General features: G+C 36.3%; 1 protein-coding gene across 1 annotated transcript in view; it reads left to right on the forward strand.

Moving 5' to 3' along the window:
• Window positions 1-15,154, forward strand: part of ANGPT1 (angiopoietin 1) — a 328,587-nt gene that overhangs the window by 242,610 nt on the left and 70,823 nt on the right. The window contains exon 6 of the mRNA XM_043979816.1: window positions 12,958-13,059. Within this exon, the coding sequence (XP_043835751.1) occupies window positions 12,958-13,059 (102 nt within the window). The remainder of the gene's footprint in view (window positions 1-12,957; window positions 13,060-15,154) is intronic.

Consider the following 15,154-nt stretch of genomic DNA (forward strand, 5'->3'; position numbering starts at 1 on the left):
TTTTTGCTGCCAGGAAGCAGAGGGTGGTTTGGGAAGACCTGGATTATAGAAAGGTTGATGTTATGAATGATAGCTGGGCTGCACAGGAGAAGGGGAACTCTAGTAGGAAAGATGGAACATTGAGTGCTTTTGCTGACCTTATATAATAATCTTTTTAAAGACATTTTCCCCTTGGTGAACATACATTTTTCTGAAGGGAGTTAATTTACTATGGTAGAAAGATAAACAGATTTGAAGTTGGGCATCTGGATGAAAATAATAACTCTGTTAGTTACTTACAATCTACATGATTTGGGGCAAGTCACTCTACCTCATTTGGCCCTAGTTATCTCATCTATAAAATGAAGGAATTGACAACATGATACCTAAAGTATCTTCTGGCTCCAAATCTATAACCATAAGTATTTATAATAGTAGTATTTTCCCCCTCATTTGAAGACTATTTAAAGCCAGTAATTTTTTAAAAGTCATAATATATCATGGTACAAGAAAGACTGTTTTCTGTGAAACTCCCAAAATATTACTTATATTCATTTATCTTTTCATTCATTTACTTGGAAGTAGTGTTAATTGAAGAACCACCAAATTGTTTTCTTTCTCATGCCTCTATTGTCCAGAGAATTAGAAAATCTGGAATCAGTAGCTGATATGGATAAAAATCTAGAATATTACAACATTAAAATGATTTCATATTCTGACTTTGGGGGGAAAACTGTGCCCATTGTAAATAGGATTTAGGATAAAGAATATTTGCATGATTTTATACAAGAATCAGTAACACGCACCATGTTTGCATGAATTCCAACCTTCCACCCTCACCTCAATCTGATAATCTAAATCTGGTTCAGGCAGATTGACCTAATACACTGGTAAATTGGTGCCATGGATGAAAAACTGGGTGGAAGGTAGGGGAGATCAGCCAAGAATTTATAAATGTCGTAGGCATTACTAGAGTTTCAAGAATAACAAAAATTATTTTATTATTGTCTTTTATTTGCATTGCTTTATCATTGAGAAATGTCTATAAAGCTCAAAATATTGAAAGTAAAATTGAGGAGAAAAGCATTGTTCTATAATACTGATGAGGAGGACAAATGACAATTTTCTGGGCCCGTTTCATATTTTTAAAAAGTGGAATAAGAACACGTTGGGCATTTAAAGTCTTTTCAGATTTAAGTTAATAACTTGTGGCTATTTTATGCCCTAGATTCTTTTCTAAGCATTATTGCAGGAAGCATGATTTTTCTTTCATTTCATAAATTGTCTTATAGCCAACATATTTTCATCCATAAAAATGTCCAACTGTCCCCAATACTCTACTTTTTCTTATTATTCAAAAATATTTTAGAACTAATAATTCTTCTAATTCTTGGAAGAGGGATCTAACTGAGATGTTAAATCTTTTCATTCTGAAGCTATGGAAAAACAATTAGTATCCCTAATATTCATTATTCCATCTCCTAGAGAAAAGCATAAAGGCATGAAAATGAGGTGAATCAAATTTCATTTTTATTGTTTGAATTTCAACCCCCATATTATGTTAAAAGGTGTTTAATGGTTGAAAGCTTTGACCTTGCCTGGGATATGAGCCAGTTCAATCTTTTCCTGGATAGAGTTAAGTCAGAGTCAGATTTTCAATAAACTCAACAGCATACCTAATGTAACAGGTTCTCCGTTCACCAGTAGGGATCATGCCAGAGAGTGCAAACCACACAATGCTGGCAAATGAGCCTTTTAAGTCTTTTTATGTCTCAAATCTTCCTGCCAACAAAACCCACCATTTTCCCCCTGAACTTTTCCTCATCCGTTAACCAAAGATTCACTTTTTTTTTCTCACCAGAAACAGCAATGTGGCTTTTGCTATATAGTCAAATACCTTCTTTTTTTATCAGTTAAAAAAAAAAATTGGGAGACCTACAGTTCCATTCCAATTTAAACTCTAGAGCTGATCATAAAACTAAGGTCAAAACATGAAAATCTCACAGAAACAGGCTTTTTGAATCAAAACATGAGAACTGGAGTGACCATCAAGTCCAATTCTTCCATTATACAAATGGCAAAATCAAGATTGAGAGAAGTTTTGTAAACTGATGGAAGCTACATAGGGAGAAAAAAAATCAGAGAGCCAGGATTTAAATTAAAATTCTGCAACTCCACATTCAGAACTTCATTTGCTTTACCACACTAAGTACAGTGCCTAGCATTGTGAGTAATTCACACATATTTATTGATTTGATTTTCAATATTTCTAAACCAAAGTATTTTTATACTTTTTAAAAATAGTTTGCTTCCCTAAGTAGATAAGATCTACGATTCAAGTCTTTTCATAGACTCTAATTGTAAAGATACTCCATAGACATTTTTTTAATACTAGAAAAGAATTGAAGAGTCATCCTATACAAAACCCTACATTAAAAGGTGAAGACACTGATGGCCTAGGAAATTACATGATGTGCCCAACATCATACAGATAGTAAGTAATAGATACAACATTCTGAGAAGTTATTAAGGAAAATTGCCCTTAAGTTCTAGAACAAGAGGGTAAAGTAGAAATAGAAAAAATGTTAACCACCTAAAAGAGAGATCCCAAGGGGGAAAACTTACAGGAATGTCATAGCCAACTTCCAAAACTCCCAGATTAAGGAGAAAATATTGCAAGCGACGAGAAAAAAAAAATACTGCAGAAATACAGTCAGGATGTCACAAGATGTAAGAGCTTCTACTCTAAAAGACCATAGGTCTTAGAATATTATGTTTTGAAGGGCAAAAGAGCTGGGGTTGCATCCAAGAATAACGTATCCAGCAAAGTTGAGTATAATCCTGAATGAAGAAAAAAAATAGACATTTGACCAACTTTCAGGTATTTGCAACAAAATGACCAGAACTCAATGGAAAATTCTATATAAAAGATCCAGAAAAAATATAAGGAAAACATTAAAGTCCAGTCTGATTATAAGGTACTATTCAAGTCAAACTCTTTGCTCATTATATATATGAAAATGGTGTCAGTATTCTTAAAATTGTCATCATTATTAAGTAATAGAGATGGATTTCGAACCTGAGCTCTTTAACTCCAAATCCAGAACTTTTTCATGAAACTGCACTGCCTATAAATACCTTTATTAAAATATCTGCAAAATAAAAATGAACACGCTTTATCCAAAAATGTCTTGTACAAAAGATGCAGATTTAATGAAATATCAAAATCATGCAAACCTAAAACCAAAGCCCCAATCAGAGTCTCCTCCTTGGTTACTTTTGTTAACAAATTGCTTCCCTCCCCTCCCCTCCCCTCCCCCTTCCCCCTTCCCCCTTTCTCCTTTCCCCTTTCCCCTTCCCCCTTTCTCCTTTCCCCTTTCCCCTTCCCCCTTCGCCTCTCCCCTTTCCCCTTTCCCCTTTCCCCTTTCCCCTTTCCTTTCAGCTAAACTGGTGGTGTAACACTAGCCTACTTAAAATCTAATCCTGTCTCTTTTCATTCAGAGTCAGAAATCCCTGTGACTGCTTATTACAAAATTGCTCTGGGTTTCAAGCAGCTACTTAAAGCAGCTTTGGCAGTGTATGGCCTCAAGCTATTTTGACTCTTAGATACTTGGAAAAGTCTGTACTTCTGACCTTATTGCAAATCTACTTACAAGTGTTGATTTTGCCTATCCCCTCTAGATATTAAATCTCTAAGTAGGTGATTACCCTAACTAAGATCTTCACTAATAATTTTGTCTGGAATGGCCTTTGGTGAATCTCACTAAGGTCCAGAGGAAATGTCTTATTTGCTAGGTCTTGCTCTCAATCGCATGTCTTGAGGCTTCTTTCTTCTTCCTAGTCCGAACAGAAAAGTTGGGGGAAGCCATTATAAAATCATCTTTCTAAATAAATTCTAAGGCGATGAATATTTCAGAAACCAAGTAAGTATCTTTAACTCATTACCATTTCCTGGACCTTTTCCTAGAGAAGCAGTTAGTATTAGAATCACATAGATGCTAGACCATAGAAGCTATCTAATAATAAATTCTTCATTTTACATTGAAAGAGAGAAAGACACCGAGACAGAGACCCACAGAAGGAGAGACAGAAATAAAGAGAGAAACAGAGAGACAGTCAGAATCTGCTCAGTTAAATAACTAAGAAACACTAGGAATAGAATTAATCTTTCAAAATAATCTGAAGATGAGCTTCTAAGAACCCCACAGACTGGACACCCAAACCAATTTCTAAAACATTCTAAAGCACCTATATGAATGAAAAATATGTTTGTATAGAATTAGAATTTATAGCCTGGGATTTGTGGTGATAAACATAAAGCTGGAATACAGCATATCTTAAAGGAAAACTACATATAGAGTATACATATCATTTAAATTAACTTAAAAATCTAAGAAAGGTGGTTTTGTGCATCCCAGGAAAGATTTGCTAATGTCCTCAAGTTCATTCAGTTAAGGATGGAAGGGCTCCTAAGGTTAGCTGTGGTTCAAATTTTAGCAATATTAATATTCTTCTTGACTTTTTTTCCTGAGTTATTCTATGATCCATTTGAATGTGAGCTCTTTGAGGGCAGCTACTGTGTTTCTGCCTTTATATCTCCAACACTTAACATAGTGCTTGGGCACATAGTTAGTGCTTAATAAATGCATCCCTATCGTCATACACAGGAGCTCTTGGGTTGAAGGGAGAGGGAACCATAAAAGACTGGAAACTGTACTGAGTGGGGAGAAGTGAGTCCAGTCCCTCAGGATCATCCAACGCCTAAATAAAAAGGAAGGGTGGGAGGCAGCTAGGTGGTGCAGTGGATAAAGCACCAGCCTGAGTTCAAATCCGACCTCAGACACTTGACACTTACTAGTTGTGTGACCCTGGGCAATTCACTTAACCCCATTGCCCTAAAAAAAAAAAAAAAAAAAGGAAGGGTAAATCACTTTTGTCAAAAGGGTATCAACAAAATGTGTTAGCATTCAATAGAGTAAGCTATGATACAGTGAAAAGAAGAATGTCCTGGGAATTGGGACACTTGGGTCAGATCTGCTCTTGGCTATTAACTAGTTGTGATGCCTTAGACAAATGATTAACCTCTCTGAAGCTCAGTGACCTCATCGTAGCTCTGCTATTTATTAGCTGTGTGACCTTGGGCAACTGAAGTCTCTCGGCTTCAATTTCCTCATCCGTATGATAGCATCTACCATCTAGAACTAAAATTGGAATTGACTATAAAATCTGTAAAATGAAGGGGTTGGACTAGGTTTTCTTGCAGGTTTATAATCCTATAATCCTACGGATGCCTTATACCTAAGATGGATCTCGTAAGAGTTTGTTTTTTCTATTTTACAAGCTGCTACAAATGCTGCCCAAAAAAGCTTTGCTCTTCTATTTCTGAATGACCAAAAAAAGAACATTCAGTAAAATCCAGGTTATGGAATAGATGATCTTTCATGTCCCTTCCAGCTTTTAAATTCCATGATTCTCTGATTCTTTGAACCTAAGGAAACATGGCCACCAGTTATTAAACAATAACATCACGATGCAATTTATTCCACCCAGTCCAGGCAAGAATCACTTGTAGACAGAGTTATTAACTCTTTCACTCAGGAAATAAGTAGCTACCTTCCCTCACTGCTTTTAAAGCAGAGTTTAGCAAAGTATGTAGAAATCACCAAGTCTCCAAGATAGAAGGTTGAAAAGGCATGGAAAACCTAAACTCATGCTGGAAAAAAGTCAACCCACAGTAAAATGTGGAAGGGAAAGAAATATCAGCTAGATGACAGGAGTGTAGCCAGATTTCCATTGTCTAGAAAGATCTTGCTGGCCCCACTAACTACCATTTACTTTCTTTTCTTCCTTTCACAAACTTCTCAAATGAATGATTTGCATGTTCTATCCATTTTCTTTACTTTTTGTAGGAAGCCTTTCCCAGTCCTCCTTAATGCTGGTGCCTTGCCTCTGAGAATACTCCCAATATATCCTATATGTAGCTTGTTTGTATGTAGTTATTTGCATATTGTATTCCCCATTAGACTTTGAGCTTCTTCAGAGCTATTTTTGCGGGGAAAGGTTCATTTTCTTTTTGACATTTTTTTTGTATACCTAACAGTATAGATCCTGGTGCATAGAAGGCACTTACTTAATGCTAGTTGGTTGACATTTAAAACTTCCTTAAACTACTGGCTTTCCTCCTAACAAACTTCTGAAGCAGTTCTCACCAAAATCAATAATCCCACCATGTATGCCAGAATCAATTAAGAAATACTTGCCTAAAGTATAACAAGCGGGCTTCCTTATTGACTTGTCTATAGCATTTGTTATCATCAGCCTTTCTCTCTTTTGACTTCTCTGATTCTACACTATCCTGTTTTTCCCTACCTATTTCTTTTATTTCCATTGAGAATTTGTCTTCTTTCCACTGGGGGTTTATAGGCAAATCTAGATCATCACTTTTAAAGTATGTTCTAATTATGATTCTGTGTATGTGTGTCTGTTTTGTATGGATCAGACTCTAAGGCCTTTTTGATATGACTTTTCAACTCTAGAATTCAACCCTATACCTACAAATCTCTAGCCTAATTGTGTATCTTTAACACCCTACTAGACATTTGCATTTGAAAGTTCTGTTTTCACCTCAAAGTCAACACATCCAAATGAAACTTGATCATCTCTTTCATCATGATTATTTTCCTATTTCTATCAATTTTCCTGCTTACTTAGGCTCGATACTGTGAGACCATCCCTATATTTACCTTTATTTTACCATCATTATCTAGTCAGCATCCAATCCTGTTGATTTCTGTCATTTAAATCTCATATTTGTCCCTTTCTTTTCATTTTTACTACTATTGCCCTTGTCTTCATTCTCATGACTTCTTGCCTGAATTATTACAAGAACTTCCTCATCAGCCTCCTTGACCTAAGTTTCTCCTATCTCCCTTCTGTCTTGTACCCTGCCTCCAGATTAATCTTCCTAAAATGCTATTTTAATCATGTTATTATCTGTCCAATAACTTATTGTGACTCCTAATTGCCTACAGGATAAAGTCCAAACTCCTTGTACTGAGATTCAAGGGCCCACTTAAATTGATGTCTTCTTGGCATCATTCCCACATTTTCTCAAACTATTCCCCTCCATGAGCCCTTTATTTAAGGAGACTAAATTCACTGCCCCCAGACACTTCTTATTCTTTTCTATGCACATTTGCTCATAGTGTGCCACTTTCACTTCCATCAAATAAATTCTACCCATCTGCAAAGTCAGAGATTTTGGTAAATCTTAAATTCACTAAGAATCAACATGGGAAAAAAAAGAATCAACATGGTACTATGACAACCAAAAGGCTAATGAAATCTCATACTGGAAAAAAAATCAGGAGAAGTCAGGTTATCCTCCCACTATATTTTTGGCGGGGTGACAGGGCAATGAGGGTTAAGTGACTTGCCCAGGATCACAAAGCTAGTGTCAAGTGACTGAGGCCAGATTTGAACTCAGGTCCTCCTGAATCCAGGGCTGGTGTTTTATCCACTGCTCTACCTAGCTGCCCCCTCCCACTATATTTTGCTCCTTTCATGACACATCTGAAATATGGGACTCAATTCTGGGTTCAACATTTAAGGAAGGGTGTTGATGAACATGAGAAGTTGGTGGGGGTGCTTTCATGACCTTAGGCTCATGCTAGGAAGAGAGGTTGACATAACTAGGAGTATATAGCCCAAAGAAAAGGGGAATACTCTAGGATATACTTGTGGTACAGTTTAAGAAAGTGGTTGTCAGGGGTTTGAAGAGTTGATGTAGATTAGATTTATTGTGCTTGACCTCAGAGGGAAGAACTAGGACAAATGGGGAGATGCTATAAAGACTCAGGTGGATTGGACTCATATTTAGTGAAAGTCTTCAAATGGACGTTAGATAACTATTTCTACGAGTTATGGTAGGAGACATTTTTGATAAGGCATGGTTTGGATTAGATGTCTGCTAACATTCCTTCATACTATGTGGTTCCACTGATTAAAGGGTTCAGCCCAAATACCACTTTAACATCCATGCCAAATTGTATTGATATTCTAGTCTTCTAAAATCTTTTGATTCTATTTTCTTTTTTTTTTTTGTGGGGCAATTAGGGTTAAGTGACTTGCCCAGGGTCACACAGCTAGTAAGTGTCAAGTGTCTGAGGCTGGACTTGAACTCAGGTCCTCCTGAATCCAGGGCCAGTGCTTTATCCACTGTGCCACCTAGCTGCCCCTTTGATTCTATTTTCTATACCACTTATCTGTGGTATGCACATAACTAGTGCATAATAAATTCAATAAATTCATTATATAACATACACATATAGCAAGTAGGTCAATCACATTGCAAATTTTAAGAATGTGTAAGTTAAACCCATCACAGTGCTAATCTTGGAAAGTTAAATATCATTCTATATTAACATAAGCATATTTTTCATGTACTAAAAGATATTAATTAACTGTGGAATCTTCTTTGGGTTTTGCCTCCCAATCTGTAGTCACACTTGCACTTGAACTCTGTGGTTGGTTTGATTCACCTTAAGTGAAATAATGCACTTACCTTTAATAGTTGTCCAATAAAGACAATTATCTCAAAGCAAAAAGAATCCCTAAGATGGCACAAAATTGGTGGGAAGATTGGGCAGTGAGAAACATACATAGGGAAAACATAAGACCAAAGTAACTCATGTTTCTAGTACTGTAGGACGCTACTATCTTTTCATTTTTGGTGATAACTATATATTGCTCCCCTGGGGTAGCAACTGTACTGGGCAAATGGCTCACTTTTGGTTCCTAGGCCTATTTTTATTGGCTGCTCTACTCTAGACTTCCAGGGCTACTTCCTTCTTAAAGCCTTAGTCAGCTCTCTTCTTGCTGTAAGAGGCCATACTCCTTGAAGCCTCTTCTGGCCAGTCTTCAAAGGTGGCAAGATTGGATTTTTTTTTGTAGGGCAATGAAGGTTAAGTGACTTTCCCAGGATCACACAGATAAGTAAGTGTCAAGTGTCTGAGGTCAGATTTGAACTCAGGTCCTCCTGAATCCAGGGCCAGTGCTTTAACCACTGCACCACGTAGCTGCCACCAAGATTGGATTTTAAAAGACCTCCAGATTTGGAGCCAATCGTCAGTCAAATTGTCCCTGTAATTTCATCATCCTTCATACTTTGTAAAGAGGTAACAAGGCATAAGACCAGGTTAACATTTCATTTAAAACACTACCATCTTTAATATCTTCTAGGCTTTGTTATGTGTTTGTTTCTTGGTTTCTGTGATTAAATCAATCACAGCTGGTGGGAGAAATCATCTCTCCTCATGACATATTTTGTTTATATTTAAAATGTATAAGAAGGCATTTATTGTCATAGGTTAAGTGGCTTAAAATTATTAAAAAAACAAGAATGTTCAAGGAAACATGACATATACAGATAAACTATAGATATAAGATGGTCAGTAATCCTATCCCAATGAAGCAAAAGCTTTAGTCATTGAAATTGTATTTGTGGGGGCAGCTAGGTGGTGCAGTGGATAAAGCACTGGCCCTGGATTCAGGAGGACCTGAGTTCAAATCTGGCCTCAGACACTTGACACTCACTAGTTGTGTGACCCTGGGCAAGTCACTTAACCCTCATTTCCCTGAAGACAGACAGACAGACAGACAGAAAGAAAGAAAGAAAGGAAGAAAGAAAGAAAGAAAGAAAGAAAGAAAGAAAGAAAGAAAGAAAGAAAGAAAGAAAGAAAGAAAGAAAGGAAGGAAGGAAGGAAGGAAGGAAGGAAGGAAGGAAGGAAGGAAGGAAGGAAGGAAGGAAGGAAGGAAGGAAGCAAGGAAAATTGTATTTGTGTATTATTGGTTCATTTTAATTTATTCAAAAACATTTATTAAGTACTTTCTATCTGCAAAGTACTTTATGGCATGCAAAAAAAAGTAAGAAATGGTCACTGCCCCCAAAGAATTTACAATTAAATGGGAGTAACTAAGACATGCACTATATAATAATAGTAGAATAAATTAATGAAAATCTTTTATTGAGTGCTTACTATGTACCAAGCAGTAGAAGAAAATATGAAATAAATGGTATATAAGTAATATAAGAAAATGGTTATTAGAGTCCAGAGAAGGAACACAAAATTCCTAGTCACAGTGATCAGTGAAAATTTTATTGTAGAGGCAGTTCTTGAAAAGGTCTCTGAGGGGCGAGAAGAATTTAGATAGGTGGAGACTATGGAAAGAGAGAGGAGTCAAAATGGAGGCAATGGTGTGAACAAAGATGTTAAAATAGAAAAGTTCAATACTTGTTAGAGAGGTAAAGTAGACTAACTTGCTTATAACATAAAGTTATAGGGCCATAATGGCTAAAAGGGTCTAGCTTTTGCTCTCACATAAATAAAGTGCAATAGTGCACATTATTCTAACAGTAATGTGGGCAACGATGCTCATTAATCCAACAAGGGACTGAATTTCAAACACAGATGCATTGGCAGCCTCCAATTGCACCCACCTCCATATTTATTTTTAGAAAAATTATATCTTTTTGAAATAGGAATCTATCCTTGAGTTTTCAGTTATTTAAAAAGTTAAGCACAAAACCAGAGATTCCCATTTGGTCCTCTGCATTTTTAAAGAAGTTCTTGATATGAAACTTCAAATCCACAGTGAAACTAAGATATTTGTCATCAATCCAGGTCTGTGATCAATGAGGCCAAGTGACTGCATATTTACAACAGTAATTTGGGTATGGGACAGACAGTGTAGATTATGATCAGGGAATAGCATAATATTCCAGTTTTCCTAAAACATAGGTTACATAAAGCAGAGTGAACTTGGCGGGGGGTTCTACCCTCATTTTGTCACTACTTTGCCCTGTGATTTTGGGCAAGTTGTCACCTCTTTGACCCTCATAAGATCATAGATTCAGAGCTAGAAGGGACTTTAAAAACCACCTAGTCCCACATCCTCATTTTCCAATGAGGAATCTGAAGCACAGAGGACTTCTCTGGGGTTACATAGACAAATCAATAAATAACAGAGGTGAGATCTGAACCTAGCTCTTCATGGCTCTAAATCTAGTCTCTATTTTCTTTGCTGTTTGTTCTTTTTCAGTCATGTCCCACTCTTTGTGACATCATTTGGGATTCTCTTGGAAAAGATTCTGGAGTGGTTTGCCATTTCCTTCTCCAGCTCATTTTACAGATGAGGAGTGAGACAAACAGGGTTAAGTGACTTGTCCAGGGTCCTGCAGCTAATAAGTGTTTAAGGCTAGATTTGAACTCATGAAGATGAGTCTTCCTGATTCCAAGTACAGGGTTCTATCTCATATGCCAACTAGCTGCCCTTTGATATATATATATATATATATATATATATATATATACACACACACATATATATATGTATGTATGTATGTATATGTGTATGTGTATGTGTATGTATGTGTATGTATATATATATATGTATATGTATATATATTTTTAATTCCTTTACCTATAGAATAAAAAGGTTAGACTAGATGAACTCCAAAGTGCCTTCCAGCTTTAACATTATATGGGTCTAGAAATCAATAGTCCCTTTCTCAGTAAATACATTGGCAGTCCTGTGTTTTGGATGAGAACTATGACTACTGCTTGAGGGCCCTGCCCCTCTTTTGGTCCCAGCTCATTGCCTTAGGGGACAGTTTGAGGTTTTTCCCTGAATTGAAACTTTTGTGTGCTGTGTGTCCACACCAACTACTGCTGTTGCTTCACAGCCACACCTTTAGCCAGCCACAGAAATGTTCCTGTAATTTGCTGATTCAGCCATGCCAGGGAATTATCATCCCCATAGACAGTCTTGAATTATCCAGCGACTGTATGCACACTGCTCTGAAAACAGAGATTGCTCTCCAAAGACCATGATGTGCTACATATGTTTTCCTTCTCTCTAGGACTCTGGGGGGAAATACATCAGCTTATGAATAAATACTGCGGCCTTTAGAACAATTGAAGTACACACAAGTGTGTGGAAGGTTAAAAGAGCTTTTCCACATAGGAAAGAAAGTGTGACCCTGTCAAAAAGACCATAACAGGTCATATTCCTCCCTCTTCCATTTGGGAATAAAAGTCACCCAGTGTGCCAAATTTGGTTACTAATGGTGTTTGATGGAACAGAACAACTATTATATTTTGACTTATGCTAGTGTAATATTTAAAAACTTTAATCGAGGAAAAGTTTTTTATACTTTTGTATGTATATATACATGCATATATATGTTTATATATGTGTGTGTGTACATGTAGTGTGTATATGTGTACATAGGCATGTATACCTATATGCACATTCATATACACACATACATATATATACATACATACATACATACAAATTATAGATTAAGATGAGCAGAATGGTATACTACAAAGAATAATGAATTTGCAATCAGAAGACTTGAGTTCTAATCATCTTCTGATCTGTACTGTGTGAGCTTGGGCAAGTTGCTTAATATTTTGGGGACTCAGTTTTTTCATCCGTAAAATGGAGTTGAATTAAGTGATGTCTAAGGTCCCTTCCATCTCTAAAAATCCAATGATATTACATTCATTTTTTCTTATGTCATACTCTCATGTTTATGACTTTCAGGCTTATTTTGATCAGTTTTGATGTTAAATATCCTGTGAAGTTGATCAGATCTAATTTGGTCAATAAGAAAAGCAAATCAATCCATAGTATTCCATAACTTGGAGCTAAAAAATAGCTCTGAGATTATTTTATCTAACACATTCATGTTATAAATGAGAAAACTGAAGCTCAAGGAAATAAGATGACTTGCCAAGCATCATAAAGCAAGTGACTAGCAAATCTTGTACTTCAGTCTTGTGGCTTTTGTTTTTGAGACCCAACCTAGCTGAATTTCACTACTACCAAAAATTTCCATTTAATTTTTCTTTCATCTTCTGTGAATACCAATATGATTCCAGTGTTTCATTATTCACCCATTTTTTTTAGGTATTTTGCAATATGGAGCTTACAGGTGGAGGTTGGACAGTAATACAACATCGTGAAGATGGGAGTCTAGACTTTCAAAGAGGTTGGAAAGAATATAAAATGGTAAGAGAAATGCATTTATTGTAGTTTGGGATGTTTTATTATCAAGTTACTTCTATCATACCATTCCACCCTCAAATAAGCAAAACCAATAACATGACCCCCTTTATTTTAAGCTGTTTTTGGAGTAACTCTCTAGTAGAAAGAGCATTTTGTCTGTGTTTGTGGTGTTTTCCTCACACACAACACACAAACTAATTTTAGGCAATGGTCTCACATGGACACAATGTGAAAGAATGTTTGAGTAAGATGATATGTTGAGCCAATTAGTAGAATGCTGACTGCATTTAGGCTTCTAGTCATCAAAGAGTGAGCATATTTTAATAATAAAAAACAGTGGGGTCAATTCCCTACTTCACACCTAGAAATGAATGCATGCTCTCTGGGAACCACTTCCTTTGTTTTTCTATTCATTTCCCAAATGGTGTCTGGAAGAATCAGAGATGGCTGAAATGACTGAACAACAACCATGAAGAAATACTACAATGATGAGGTTTTTTTAGTAGCAGTTGTTCCTTTGGGAGAAAAAAACAAACAAACAATGAACTGGTAATGTAGGTTATACCCTAAAGTCAAATCCAACTGAAACATAGCAAACTTGGCTTGACCATCCCCAATTCCTGGAATGTAATAGAATTCCTCTCATTCCCTAAGATGATCATTTGAGTGAAATCTTTCCTGATTCAACCCCCCCCCCCCAACATTTTGTGCTCTTCCTCCCAAACCACCTCATATTTAATTCCTTTGTATGTTTGTGCATTTATTAATTTAGCAACACATATATATGTATATATCATAACTATACATATATCATTTGTATTCACTTTTGTCTTCACCCCCACTAGGATGTAAACACCTTGCAAGTAGAAATCATATTCTGTCTCTGTGTATGCCCAGTACTTAATATAGTACCTGGCCCATAGTATGAGCTTCATAAATAACTGTCGATGGTTGATTTTTGCTTTTCATTGCTCATTATTGAACTGGAACAAAATGCTGATCAAGAAGGTAATTGTAGTTTTTGCATCAACATCTATTGCATAAGATAGTGAAGTAGAGAAATTCCATGAAGTACTTGACAGGACTCTCCAAAATAAGTCAACTATGCTTTTATTTATTTGTGGAGATCTGTGTTAATTTGAGCTCAGGAAGTGTGGTTGAGCTGGGTAACTTCTGTGGTCCTTTTAAAATGTGAGAATCAGGGGCAGCTAAGTGGCGCAGTGGATAGAGCACCAGCCCTGGATTCAGGAGGACCTGAGTTTAAATCCGGCCTCAGACACTTAACACTTACTAGCTGTATGACCCTGGGCAAGTCGCTTAACCCCAATTGCTTCACTTAAAAAAAAAAAAGTGAGAATCTGTGATGTTGTGATAGCAAAAGGTAAATGTGAATTGAAAAATGTGGTTCAGGTTTGATAAGTCAAAGGTTTGTAGACTTCATTAAATTTGTTGGTGGAATGAACTAGCTGAGGACAAGGGATTCTTTGAACACAGGCTGGATGGGCATTTTTCTCTCTGTGTGTGTAATGTAAAGCAATATATTTTAAGGTACAGACTGGACTACATTGCCTTTGCACCTCTTCTAGATCTTGACTTTTGTGATTTTGAGTGCAAAAGAAGGCTGGAGAGTTTTGTTGTCCTAAGGTTTTGGAGGGTTTTGCATATCAATATCAAGATAAGACTTTACACTTTATTTGGGGAGGCAGTGCAATGGGGACTGATTTGATCAGAGTTCTGTATTAGGAAGATTATTTTTATTGTTTTCAATTAAGGAAAATAAGTTTCCAATTAGTAAAAATAGATCAAATATGGTTGTCACAATGGATACTAGATTTAACTGAGGCAATAGTAAAGAAAGGACTAAGTACTTGAAATTGTTTCAAGTCTCATTTTCAGAAAAATTACATCCTGGAATAATGAAAGTTAGAAGTGATCATAGCACCACCATCTAATTTTTTGAGAAATTATAAGAAATGAGAGACAGCAGAGTACTGGAAATGGACAAAAGTGCTGGTCTACAACAGGAAGGAGCATGTTTAAAGAAAAGATGAATGTCACATAAAAGCCCAGAAAAATTCTGAAATATATTATTGCCTCA

The sequence above is a fragment of the Dromiciops gliroides genome, chromosome 1, assembly GCF_019393635.1.
Source record: "Dromiciops gliroides isolate mDroGli1 chromosome 1, mDroGli1.pri, whole genome shotgun sequence".
In the NCBI taxonomy this organism is placed as follows: domain Eukaryota; kingdom Metazoa; phylum Chordata; class Mammalia; order Microbiotheria; family Microbiotheriidae; genus Dromiciops; species Dromiciops gliroides.